The sequence below is a fragment of the Myripristis murdjan genome, chromosome 8 (genome assembly GCF_902150065.1).
Source record: "Myripristis murdjan chromosome 8, fMyrMur1.1, whole genome shotgun sequence".
In the NCBI taxonomy this organism is placed as follows: Eukaryota; Metazoa; Chordata; class Actinopteri; order Holocentriformes; family Holocentridae; genus Myripristis; species Myripristis murdjan.
In genome coordinates, this window is record NC_043987.1 from 13,587,906 (window position 1) to 13,601,528 (window position 13,623).

At 41.9% G+C, this 13,623-nt stretch overlaps 1 protein-coding gene across 1 annotated transcript; it reads left to right on the forward strand.

The window, feature by feature from the left end:
- Positions 1 to 589: 589 nt before the first annotated feature.
- On the forward strand, positions 590 to 13,511 carry LOC115363356 (ADP-ribosylation factor-binding protein GGA1-like). The gene is made up of 17 exons (XM_030057524.1): positions 590 to 723; positions 2,010 to 2,094; positions 2,505 to 2,580; positions 4,202 to 4,300; positions 4,439 to 4,562; positions 4,913 to 5,013; positions 5,180 to 5,260; positions 6,210 to 6,347; positions 6,474 to 6,555; positions 7,281 to 7,394; positions 7,653 to 7,805; positions 8,030 to 8,103; positions 8,331 to 8,518; positions 10,139 to 10,368; positions 10,493 to 10,662; positions 11,147 to 11,257; positions 12,061 to 13,511. The coding sequence occupies exons 1-17, from the start codon at positions 657 to 659 to the stop codon at positions 12,169 to 12,171; spliced, it is 2,004 nt and encodes a 667-aa protein (XP_029913384.1). The 5' UTR covers positions 590 to 656; the 3' UTR covers positions 12,172 to 13,511.
- The last annotated feature ends 112 nt before the right edge of the window (positions 13,512 to 13,623 follow it).

Sequence of the window (13,623 nt, forward strand, 5' to 3'; positions counted from 1 at the left end):
TTATTGTTAAGCGATATTTTGAAGCAGGTAGTAAATGAAATATACAAGCATACTCTCTAGTTATTCAACTGAAGTATTGCAACAATCACTTTACAAATTGCTTATTTTTTTTTAAAGTAATTTTTGCCAACATTAAGTGACACACCTCCTGACAGCACACGGATATGTCCAGCCTGACTCGTCAGTTTTTTTAATCTTTATTTTAACCAACAAACAAGACAACAACACTGATTATAAATATATGAAGCATTAAGAAAATAAAACATAAAGGAGTGCAAAAGACAGACATATAGCAAAACCTAACCAAAAAAGAGATAAGCCTGACTCATCAGATGACCTGTCCAGAATAAAAAATGAAAACTTCCGGTGAATATTTTCAAAATAAACCACTGATTGGCAGGGTGTCGTTGCTGTTGCAACACTTATGAGTCATACCAAGAGAAAGAAGAGGAGAGAGGACACATTTAAAGACATGAGACAGGTGAAATAACCACCCATCCTCACCTCCAATATTTTTACAGCCATACGGGCCAAATAAAGAGCGATGCTTTTATTTTGAATTACAAAACCGACACACATCCGGTGTTGCGTGCTCTGTGTTTTGACTCACCTCCAGCTCCCTGGCTCTACGTGGTCGTGCGCACCTCGCGAGACCGATGCACAACATAAATCTCGTAGTGATGGCTGCGCCGCCCGATGCGGAGAGTTTGGAGTCTCGTATCAGTGAGTATCTCAAAGTTATTTACCGCGGCGCTGTTCGCCAGAGGAGGCGGCACACCAAACATTTCCCCCGACAGGCCGTGACGGCGGTGACAGCTGGCCGCAGTGGCGCCTGCTGAAGCCGAGGGGGGCTCCGAGGCTGCGGGCAGCTCCGGGATGCTAACACGGCAGTTGACGCTAGCTCCGCGGCTGTTGTGCTGCCCAGCTGTCAACACAGCCTGACGTAGCGTTAGCATGGGCTCGCTAGCTCACACAAGGTGCACTTTGTTATGAGCAGCGAGCCAGGTAACGAGCCTTCCTCGTAGGTGTATGGGGTTAGATAACAACATGGCACTTGGCCCGGTGTGAGAAACTTCTAGATGAGAGAGTGGTAGAGTCGGTCTGTCGAGAGCAAGCTAGCTGGACTCCATTAGCGCCTACCGTGTATTTCTCTCTGCACGGTGACATGACTGCCAGGGCAGTGTGGCACAGTCCCACTAAATTTTCAATCATGCACGTATAGGAAGTCTGCCTTGCTTTGTTTTTTTTTTAAACCCACACTCGCTTTGTTATCAGTGTCTAAAACTTTAATTCAGTGTTTAAGGCGTTATAATATAGATAGGTATCTATATTCTAGTCTCATATCTAGTCCCAAGCAGGAAATTTGAACATACAGATGACCATACCGCAACATTTACATATAAATGACCGTCAACCCTCCCAGTGTCCCAACACACACATACATATGTCACACACACATGTGCCTGGGTCTCTACTGGGTCAGCGAGGTACTGTTTAATTTTGCTACGGCAGAAGGGACAAAACTTCTACCAAAGCGAGCTCATTTCCGTTTTATAGACCTGTATCTATGGCCAGAGGGCAGGAGTGCAAAATGTGGGTTGAGGGGGGCGACTGGAGTCATTCGCTGTTGTGAGTGCAAGGCGTATGATGGCTCTGTCCTTCATGTCTGAGATACTGGGGTTGAGGGATTGGATGATTTGGGAGGCAGCGTGTGTGATCCTGCTGAGTTTGTTCTTGTTTGAGATGGTCAGCGCGGTGTAGAAACATTGGGAACGGTGCTGCAGGATGAGTGGGATGATGCTTTTGTAAAGTAACAACAGGAGGTGGGGGGCAACAGAAGGTGCTCAGAGCTTGCAGATGACATGAAGTCTCTGTTGTCATCGTTTATGGGTATCAGTGATGTGCCGATCAAAGCTGAGTTTGTCATCTAAAGTGAGTCCAATGTATTTAAAACTGTTTGCCTTGTCTTTGTCTTCTTCTGTCTGACAAATCATTTCCTGACATTTCAGACAGAGCCACTAATCCACTGAACAGAGACACAGACTGGGGCAGCATCCATGCCTTCTGTGACCAGCTCAACAATGATTTGGAGGGGTAAGAGGACATCCTGGACATCTTGTGTGTTTTACCCATTGATTTTTAGCTTATTATTCTGTCCTTGGGATTTTTTTTTTTTACACACATGAGGTCAAGTAAATGAGGGTGTTGAATTAAGAAGTTAAGAAAACACTTCTCCCTTTGTTAACTTGTTAAGTTGGGTCAAATGTGAGGAGAATGCACCATCTTTATCCTGTCCACCAGTTGCTTGTTAGTATTGACGTCACTTGTAGTGTTTTTCAAGAATTGTAGTCATTTGTTTGTGAGGATAAGGCCTGTGTGAGTCACAGCTTACAGTATCTTATTGCAGCTGGAATCACTCGCTTACCATCTGACTGCTGAATGTAGTGCAGGAGCTGGAAGCTCAGTTTTTTTTTTTTTTTTTTTTTTCATGTTTTGCATTACAGACCCCAACTGGCCACCAGGCTCCTGGCCCATAAGATCCAGTCTCCGCAGGAGTGGGAGGCCATGCAGGCCCTTCTGGTGAGTTCATGACAGAGGAGTTTAACTAGTGTTAGATGATAGCTCATATTTTGGGCTGATTTGGACTCTTTTTTTTTTTTTTTTTTTGGTCAGAACTCAGATGTCAATTAGGCTCCTTGGGATGAATATAATGCAGGTTATTTGAAAACAGTATTGTACAACTGATCAGTGCTACACTGGTTGTCTCTGGGAAGCCTTTACTCTGAATTAATTTTAATGCAACAGTGGTTGGATTACACTCAAATGGTATAAAATAGTGCAGTAGTGGTGGGCAGTATAGCCAAAATTTAACTCAGTGTTTTTTTATATATTTAGACAGCAACTTTACATATCACAGTAATGTCATTCTTCTAGTAATTCAATTTGAAAAATGGTTGAAAATGGTGAAAAAGGGATCCGCTGAAAATATGAACAGCAAGTGAATTGAGCATTTGGCAAATGAAAGGTATTTCATCATGCTTGAAAGTTAATGGTAAAATGGAAACAAATGGTAAGATTATTAAATAGTTGCAACATAAATAAATACCACTAGTAAAAAGGCCGATAGCGTTCTGCACCAAATTTCAGTCTCCAGGTGTCTACAGATCCTCCTGGCCTCAGTTACATGTTGCTCCACCACTCCTTCTTTCTTAGCAAGATCTTTGTCGTTGTTATTACATTGGGTTTATTCTGTCGTGGGTTTACAGGATGCTTCACTTTCCCTTGTTTTCCTCTCAGAGAAGTCAATAGTCACTTGTGATGCGTGTAAAGCAAATTGTGTTTGCAAATTGTAACTGTTTGCTGGCATGTTTGCTGAAGTGGCCCAGTGCCATTATGTTTTAATGTTCAGTTGGTGTACCAACAGTATCACTAAATATCTACTGGCATACAGATGTGTTCACGTTGACAGAATATACTGCTATGCTGCCCACCACTAGTGTGTATGGATGGATAAATGATGATTGGTTTCGAGGCAGAGTTTAGTCTACCAAGGTTTAAATGCTGTGTCAAGCCTTGGGAAACACTGAATACCTGGGCTTCCTTTTTCTTTTCTTTCTTTCTTTCTTTCTTTCTTTCTTTCTTTCTTTCTTTCTTTCTTGTATGAGAATTGTCTATTATAAAGATAATCTCTATAAGCAGATTACAATTTTAAAAAATCAATTGTGTAGAACCTGAGGGCATGGGACAATGTTTTGGTATTGGAAGTGTTCTGGTTTCTGTTTCCGTTGTAGTCCAAGCAGTGACCTCCTGTAGTTGGAGTGGTTTCATGCAGGTAAACAGTCTGTGCGAAAAGGGCTAAAAGAGAAAATGCATTGGCAGAAGTGTTGTCTGGACCTCAAACGTGTACAAAAATGTTGATTTTTGTGAACTGTGGGGTGATATGTTCAACTTCTGTAATAAAAGAAAAAGGAACACAGATGCACAATGGAAACAGAAGCAAGCACCTCGCAGCTACACCGATTTATGTGTATACTTTTTTTTTTGATAAACTATAGCTGCTTATTCAAGTGCTTAATGAAATGGAGTAGTCCTGAAAAAAATAATTCTGTTGAGAGTATTTTCTAAACTTCAGTTGTTTCAGATAGCATACCTAGTAGACTAAAGCATTGTAAAGTCATGTGGCATTGTGTTGTTTAACCAGGTGCTGGAGACATGTATGAAAAACTGCGGGAAAAGGTTTCACAGTGAAGTGGGCAAGTTCCGCTTTCTCAACGAGCTCATTAAAGTAGTTTCTCCCAAGGTAAGACCTCTGATTTGTGTCTCTGCATACATGTATGAATTTAAATGGACCTGTAATTCATACACATGTAGTATCGTGTCTGTCAGTTTGTCTGTTAATGGTTCTGTCTGTCTCCCACCACCTGGACATCCCACTCAGTACCTGGGTTCGCGGTCACCAGAACCTGTTAAAAAGAAAGTTTTGGAGTTGATCTATAGCTGGACGTTGGGCTTGCCTGATGAGGCAAAGATCTCAGACGCCTATCAGATGCTGAAGAAACAAGGTGAGGTGCTTTCTGCATGTAGGTGAACCCACATTACAAGATTTTTAAACTGCAATTAAGTTTGCAAACTAATAAAACAACGCATTTTTTGGTCTAACTAATTTAGACTGACTATGAAGAAAACTAATACTCGACTCAGATGAGAAACTGATGTGGAGCCAGGTTGCTTTTGTTTGATCTAGTTCAACAATCTTAGATGAATCCACCCTTGATCACAAGGACGTTTGCGTAGCAACAAGGGAAAAGCTACAGATAAATATAGAGATAGAAAAAATACTTTGAGAATGATGGATGTTCTAATGTATGCACTGAGTAGATCATTCTTTTCATATTCTGGGTTTGTAAACCAGGTATTGTCAAACAGGACCCAGAATTGCCACCTGACAAACTACTCAACCCGCCTCCACCCAGACCCAAGAATGCTATTTTTGAGGATGAGGAGAAGTCAAAGGTAACAATTCGTCTTTAAAAAAAAAAAAAAAAAAGGAAAACTTCACATTATTTGAAAATCTGTTATCTCTTGCTTTTCGCCTTCTGTTCCCACTGGGATTAATAAAGAATCTGTTCATCCACTGTCTGATTCGTCACTGTCTGACCTGTGGCTGTTGCCTCTCTAGATGCTCTCTCGTCTGTTGAACAGCACTCACCCCGAGGACCTAAAAGCAGCTAACAAACTCATCAAGGAAATGGTTCAAGAGGTAAGACCCTTTCCATTTTCCTTTCTGTGTCTTTTAAAAATTACATTTTTGGATCTCTGCACCACCTCGTCACAGTGCTGCTGAGAAAAATATAGCTTTGTGTGTGTGTGTCTGTGTGTGTTTGTAAGAGAAGGATTATGAATACCAGCATGCTGCGTTGAAGGAAATGGCAGGAGCATTAACTGAATGAGGAAGTGGGTTGCTTGCCCTGGGGGGTTTGTGTGTCGCTGGCACAGTGATTCAGCAAGAGCTCTGAGAATAAATTTGTCCTGATTTTGGGGGTAATAGGAGCTGCTCTTTTGCTCTTATTCTGCACGTCACTAATGGCCTCCCACTGACCTTTTTGGACTGCTGCAGCTTCCCTCTGTAGGACTGCAACTGATGCTTATTTTCATCGACAACTAGTCTGTCAGTTATTTTTTGATCAGGTGTTTAGGCTGTAAAGGTTCAAAAAATAATGACAAACGCTCATGGGAAGTTAGCAGAGCCAAAGTGATGTGATACAAACCATGAAAAGTAAGCAAATCTCAGGCAGCAAATGTTTGAGAAACTTTTTAAATAAAGATAAATTTTCTTTTAATGAACTAATCAGTTGGGTAATTGTTTCAGGTCTAGTTTGTTGTCTGTCAGTGTACATGTTCATGTTCACATCCTCGCACATGTTTCTTTATTAGTAATTTTATTCAACTTTGGTGCTTCGGTGATAATTTTACTTTCATTCCATATCTGTCTCTGTTTAAGTCCAAGATATGTTTCACTTTGGGTTTTTTTTGCTCAATATGCTTTGTCATTTGGACAACACTTATCCATGTTTTAGATATCAGTAAGACTAAATTACATTGTTAATTTTATTTTCACATTCTCTGTTGTAGTGATGGTCTGGAGCACCACTACTAAATGAACACAGAGGAAACACTGGTCTTGATAAATTTGTCTCTGTCTGTCTCAGGACCAGCGGCGAGCCGAGCGAGTGTCAAAGCGGGTGAATGCCATCCAGGAGGTGAAGGAGAGCGTCAGTCTGCTGACTCAGCTGCTGGAAGACTACGACAGGACGGCCAGCGAGCAGACCAACGCTGAACTCATACAGGTCTTGGTCGATAGAGACGCCCATGCAGTGCTAAATTCTCTCAGTCAGACAGAAAAAACTAAAAATAGATTGTTGTCAGAAACATAACCTCAGATGTGTAATGTTGTGTGTGTTTTGTCTTCTTAGGACTTGTACCAGCGCTGCGAGAAGATGAGACCTACGTTGTTCAGGCTAGCAAGTGACACAGAGGACAATGACGAGGCTCTGGGTCAGAGTTACTTTATTCACTTTAACATTACCTATAATAGAAATGTGATTAAAGGGAATGGAAATGGAACAGGTCTCAAATGACCACAGAAATAAGGTATTACTGTATCATCGCAGCAGGGTGACCTAAAGGTTAGTGTTGCCGACCTGTAAAAAACGTTTTATCCCCATGGCATCTGTACGTCCTGACAGAGACCTCACGCAAGTCACTGAAACCCTACTGGCTCGTTCTTTTTCAAGACATTCACAATAAGAGTGTCAGCAAAATGCCACACAGCTCTGATGTTTGAAAGCTCACAGCCTGTCAGGGCACAAACAATATTTACTCCTCACTCAAAGCTTTGTAATCTTTATATTTAAATAGATTTAATATCGTTCAGATGTCTTTTATTTCCAATTTTATCATTCTCTTCTGTCATTGCCAGTTGATTTGTGGACTAATCCATTTATAACACACTGTAAATCATCCAAAAACATGTGAAAAGTAATGCTTATAATCAACGAGTCTTAGTTACTGAAAAGCTAAATTGGCTAACTGCAGACAACATGATGTAATTTGCTTTTTTTTTTTTTCACCACCTGGGTAACTCTGTTTTTGCTCCCCCTCTCCCGGGAGGCCCAAGTGCAGGGTTATCTCTAGACCACCCTGCCCCTCCCCACATAGAAGATATAACAATATCAACAAACTGAAAGCAGTAAGGATTATGTCCTCATGTCTTTCCACAGCGGAGATCCTGCAGGCCAACGACAGCCTGACCCAGGTCATAAACCTGTACAAGCAGCAGGTGAAGGGGGAGGAAGTGAACGGCAACAACACAGTAAACACTCAGAGACACACAGGTGGGTGAAGCATAGAGCACCAAAATCTACAGGCAGAACATAAATGGGCAGCTTTTGAAATCAGTCTAGTGGATGAGAAGCACAGCACACATAGGAATAATCGTTCCAGAATCACCTCACATTTAATTTAATATTAACAGTCACATATTGGGAGTAAAAAAATCTCATGTTCAGAAATATGTCATCATATCATTTGTTGTGCTGTTAGTTTTTATTTTTAGTATTTCAGTTTTAAATTGGTGTGATTGCTGCTCACAGGAGGAAGGACTGCGCTACTAGACCTGTCAGGACTGGACACGTCCCCCCAGTCCCCTCCCTCCTTCCCAGAGTTCCCCACTCCGACAGACAGCCTCAACGCCCCCTCCCAGGAGATGGGAATCAGTCTCCTTGACGATGAGCTCATGTCACTAGGTGACAGCATGACAAACAACACACACCACCACCACTTTTTTTTTTTTTTTGTTTATATTTGTGGTGCACTTAACAACAGTACAGATTGAGGGTGTGAACTGCACAGGGCAGCTTCAAGGAGTGGTTTAAACAAACATGGTGGGAGCATCAACACAGGTTTTACACACACTTTATACCCAAATAAATTGCCAGTCTTTATGACTCTGTGTCTTTGTCTCACCCAGGTTTGAGTGAAGGGACCCACACCTCAAACCCTGCCTCCCAGCCCGAGGACTCCACAGCATGGGACTCCTTCCAGGTGGGAACAGGGAGTGGTCTTGCATCATCATTATTATTATTTTCCATATTATTATTAGTATGGATATTTGCTATGAATCAGATTATTTGTCAAGCACACTAGATCTCATTTGCAGCTTGCGTTAATGACTGCTGTTGCTCTTTCTCTTACACATTTAAACAGTCACTTCAATCTGATGAATGTGGCTCTGTTTTTTACACTTTTGGTCTGTTTCCCTCCGCCACCAGTCCTCTGACAGCATAGACACAGACCTCCCAGCAGCACCCAGTCTTCTTCTGAGCCCAGACCCACCCTCCCACTCTCAGCCCCTCTCCTCTGGCTCCACCCCAGGGAGCTCAGCCCTGGATGAGCTGGATCTGCTGGGGAAGACGCTGCTGCAGCAATCCCTGCCTCCAGAGAGCCTGCAGGTCAAATGGTAACACACGAGTATTGCTAAAACTACTGTCATATTCCTTAAACTGCACCGCTTCAGTGGAACGTAACAGTGCCATGCGTTACAAGATAAGCGTGAATTTAGTATTTAGTACAGAGAGAAACTGCAATTCCCAGACCTGGTTAAAAAATCTGAGCACAAAAAATGAATGAACTACTATTTACTCACAGCATCACACTTTCTTTCATGGGGAAAGTGTTGCCCGCACCTACATTATATGCTGCTAAGTTGAAAAAAAAAAAGTGTCACACAGCATCCTGTTTGTTTCCGTAACAACCAGGTGTAGTAGCTGCCATTGTCCCCATATAGAGCTTCCTGTAAAATTCTGACATTGTTCTTTCTTAGAAATAACACAGCCAGTGTGCTCCATACTGATCAGAGTAACAACTACTACCAGCTTTCCCACTGATATTTTCTCACTTTCCATTGTGGCTGTTGTTATGTGTGAATGTGTGAATGAATGCAGGCAAGAGCCAAGAGCAGGGGTGGGCAATCATGTGCCACGGAGGGCCGAGAGGCTGCAGGTTTTCTTTCCAACCAAAAACTCCACCAGGTGATTTCACTGATTACCTCACCTTCAAGCAGAGAGCAGGAACTAATCAGTGAAATCAGCTGGTGTAGTTTTTGGTTGGAAAGAAAACCTGCACCCTCTCGGCCCTCCATGGCACATGATTGCCCACCCCTGGCCAAGAGCATTGTTAAACAGCAACATGGGTTGTCAGCAGGTCAGTGGATGAATGAAGGTTGAAATCTGTGTCATTATTTGCAGTTCAAGCTGATACGAGAGCAGTTTCGCTGAAATGTCATATTATTTCATATGCAATATATATTTGGATACTAAAAATATCCTTCCAGATGTTATGCAGACATGAAATTCAGTAAAAAAGTGTTCTTTTGGAATGAATTTGAAGACTGAAGTCCTCACAGGGAGATCAGTGACAACACTGGACCCTGACTGGCTGACAACACCACTTCCTCTAATGACAAGTTGAGACTCTGCTGTCGAAATGCTGTACACTTGCCTGATTGGTGGGTTTTTAGCACCTGTTAAGTGAAGGAAGACAGTCAGGACACAAGTTCAATCATAATGTTTTGACTGGACTTCATCCAAAAGCCTTGTTTGAAACAAAGAAGCATGGATTTGTGAAAATGAAATATCTCTTAAAATGGATTATTCAAACAAAATAAAAAATTGACATCTTTATTAAACATATTTGGTCTTGATGTACATACAACACGAGCATCTGGATTCCTGTAATAGGGTCTGTTTAAATTTGTTGCATGATGATGTTATCATCAAGCGTTATGTTAAAAGCACAGCTACAGATACTAGAGTTACTCTATCTCCAAAGCGACAGTGTCAGGGAGATTACGGATTAGTCTTGCCTGCCGCCACAAATCCTGGCTGTGAACGCAGTAACTTTATTTGAATACTGTTTATTTGAACATTTTCACATTAGCTATGCACATTCATGGTGACTCCATGACCTTTCCTTGAGCGCCACCATCAAACCATATCAGGTCTTTAAGGGGATATGCCCTGCTGTTGTTCACCGATGGCAGTTTACTTATTTACTGAGGGTTTTACTATTCTGCTCTCAGGGACAAGCAGCAGTCCAAACCAACTCTGCGAGATCTCCAGAGCAAGTCTGGATCGAGTATTGTCCCAAACCCCATCCCAGCCTTCACCTCTGAACCTCCCGGGGCCCTCCTGAACTCTCAGCCCAGCCTCGGAGCTACACTACTGGATATGTCCCCAACTCACACAGAGGCTCCTCCAGCAGAAGTCAGCCTGGCTGATGTTTTTGTACCACTAGAATCCATTAAGCCCAGTGAGTCAACTCGGACAGCCTGATGGTTTTCTTCATACAATCTATCCAAAGCCCTATTTTGTCATCGCTGCTGTTGTTTCTGTCTTCATCTCTCCTTGTTTCCTCCTGTCCTCTCTGCCTTCAGGTAGTCTGTTACCGGTCACCGTTTTTGATGGACACAGTTTGCGAGTTCTGTTCCACTTTGCTCGTGACTCGCCTCCGTCTCGCCCTGATGTGCTGGTGGTCATCATCTCCATGCTGTCCTCCGCCCCCGTCCCTGTGACCAATATAAACTTCCAGACCTCTGCTCCAAAGGTCAGCGCTCAGAAAGTCAAACACCCTCGTTCCCAGTCAGTTTGATAGAAACTGTTTGATAGTGACAGATATAAAACTGTAGCTGAAAGGGCTGTGAAAAATAGCTCTTTATTCCCTGCATCTATGGCTTAATTTAGACCACACGTCTAAAAACAGGGTTTACAAGTTATAAAGATGCAAAACAAAGGTAAAAATTGGGAAAATAAAAAACAATTATAATAGAATTTCTATAAAGGTGAGAAATTGAAAGGTGTTAGTCCTCTCTCCAGTCCATGCTTGTGGTGACATGAGCAGAGCTGAAGCAGAGGGAGCCAGGCTGTGCGCCAGGTGACACACTGAGGCACACAGAGTAGAAAGGTCACTCTTCAACCAGAGGACTCAGCTTTGGACAGAAAGCCTCCACCGTTACTTATGATACCGTCGAGGGAGGATGATGGTTCTTTTTTGAAATTAGGCTGTAATTTCTTTTCTTTATTGGTTACAGTCCATGGCAGTGAAGCTGCAGCCTCCATCAGAAACAGAGCTTCCAGCCTTCAACCCCATCCTGCCTCCTGCTGCTGTCACACAGATCCTGCTGCTGGCCAACCCAAACAAGGTAGGCCAGCGTCGACAACTGTCCTGTCACATCAGACCTGCAGTTCAAAGTTTGTGCCAGCCGTTGTGGTTGCCCCCTTAACTTCACATTATACTTGCTTCTTTGTCTTGAGACTTGAGAATCACTGGAACTGCAATATATCATGTCTCATAGTAAACATGAAGCATTGGTTTTAGTCAAATATCTGTTTATTTTTGTCAGGAAATAATTCCTCAGTGTTGGCTGAGTGGTGGCTCAGTTGTCTAACAGGTGCATATCATGTTACTGCCATGGCCTGGTTTCAGTCTGGTTCTGTCAACTGTATTGTTCAGTAAAGCTGAAATGAAAATCTGTCTCCTTGCAAACTTTACTGCCACATTCATGGCCTCTCATGTAACCGTGTAACCTGTAACCCTAAATAATATTACCATCCTTTTAATTCTTCTGCTCCAGCCAGTTGTAAAAATCAAGAGACTGTAATGGTTGTGATCGTAGCGCCTTTTCCTTGCAGCCCTAATTTAAGTACCTTTCACCTATCTGTGGCATCTTTCTTAGAAGCAGTGGCACCGGCACATTGTAAACAATTAAAAAATGTTGTCATTACAAAAGATAAATAATGCCATTTCCGTAGAAGTCATATGCTGCTGTGCTTGCTTTTGAAATTACCATGTGTGAGCTATTGTAGTTTGCTACAATTGTCACACTTTAGCATTTTGATATATTGTGCTGTCCCTACTGCCTGTTGTTTGGAAGACAAACCTGAGTGTTCTTGGGCCTCGATGGCACACTGTTGAGCAACTTTTAAATTGATGCTTCTTTTGCAGGAGAAAGTGCAGCTGCAGTACAGACTAACCTTCACCATGGGCGAGGAGCAGCACGACGAGAGCGGCAGTCTAGAACAGTTCCCTCCTCCCGAGACGTGGGGGAGTCTATAGCAGTCCCACAGCATCACAAGCTGACAGACTCTCTGCTTTCAGACTCAGCTTCCTTCCTAATCCAACCCTCCAACTCAACACTTTGCAGAAATGTTTTTTTTTTTCTACCACACTGTATTTTCTTTCACTGGTATCAGTTGTTTTCTTTGAATTATCCGCCTGCTTAATCAGTGTATTGTGTTTATGCTTTGCTTAATGAGTCTAGGGCTAGTTTGCTGTATGTGGCTGCTTTAAAACAAAACAAACAAACAAAAAAAAAGAACTGCAACTGCTTCCTCAGCTTTGTTGTCTTTGTTTTTAACAGGTAATGCTATGAAGGAAGAAAAAAAATAATCTGGTGTGTGCATAATTACTGTTATAACTATTTGGTGTGCTTGATTTTATTCACCCAGTGCACAATTTGGTTCATCAGAAATTACGATTTGGGACCGGTTGCGTTCACTTCTGCATGCTCTGCTCACCTGGGGAACCACGCTCGTGAAATCAGGCACACCAAATAGAAAGGAAACTGGGGGTTGATACGCAGGAAAAGATTGTCTGAGTCTCACCTTCTTGGGAAAAAAAACAACAAAAAAGCTGTACTGAATTAACTTTTTGTGTTAATGTTGTATATGTTTATTTTGTGATGCGTGATTATCATTGAGATTTCTTTGGTAATGACTGGGTTCACGTTTTCATTTGCACAGAGAATGAGTTATTTTTCCTCATTTCCCCCATCTTGTAGAAAGAACAAAAAATTAGTATGACATCAAGGTTTTGTTGTATCTGCCATATGTGCCTATTTTGCAGTTTGATTTTGTTTCATATCCATTCTGGGATTTAATTATTTATCTTGGTCTCATCTGTTACATTTCCAAGCCACATTAGGTCTGCAAACAGCTTGTCTGAGATACAGATCAACTACAGAATAATGTTAGCAATTTATTAATATTACCAAGCATTTTCTGCAGTGTATAAATTAAATGTTGACAAAAAAAAAATCTTTTAGGTAGTGACCCAATTCTTAATTTCAGCTTTTAATCGGGGAATTTCAATATCGGTGACTTGAGTGTATGCAAACTGAGCTGCAAACAGGTGTCCTGGCCGACGTCCGTCTCTCTTCAACATGCTCAACTTGTTTTTGTGGTCTGCAATGCATGTTAGCCGCGCTGAACCACTTCCTATTTCCCACAGGCTCGCAAGCACATTCCATGGCACTACTTATCTCCAGTACGACTGCTTTGTAAATACCGATGATGGCAGTTCTGTTATGTACATTTGCCTTGTGCGACGTGCAAGAGAATAACACTGAAAATAATCTAATAATGGGTAATAAAGGTTTTTTTTCTTGGTGATTTGAAGCATGTTTATTTGTGTGTTCTGTCAATAAGGAGGTATATAGGTATAGGTATATTACTACAACTCAACTTATGGCTTCAGGAAATCACATAATGCAAATGAAAGTGCACAAAA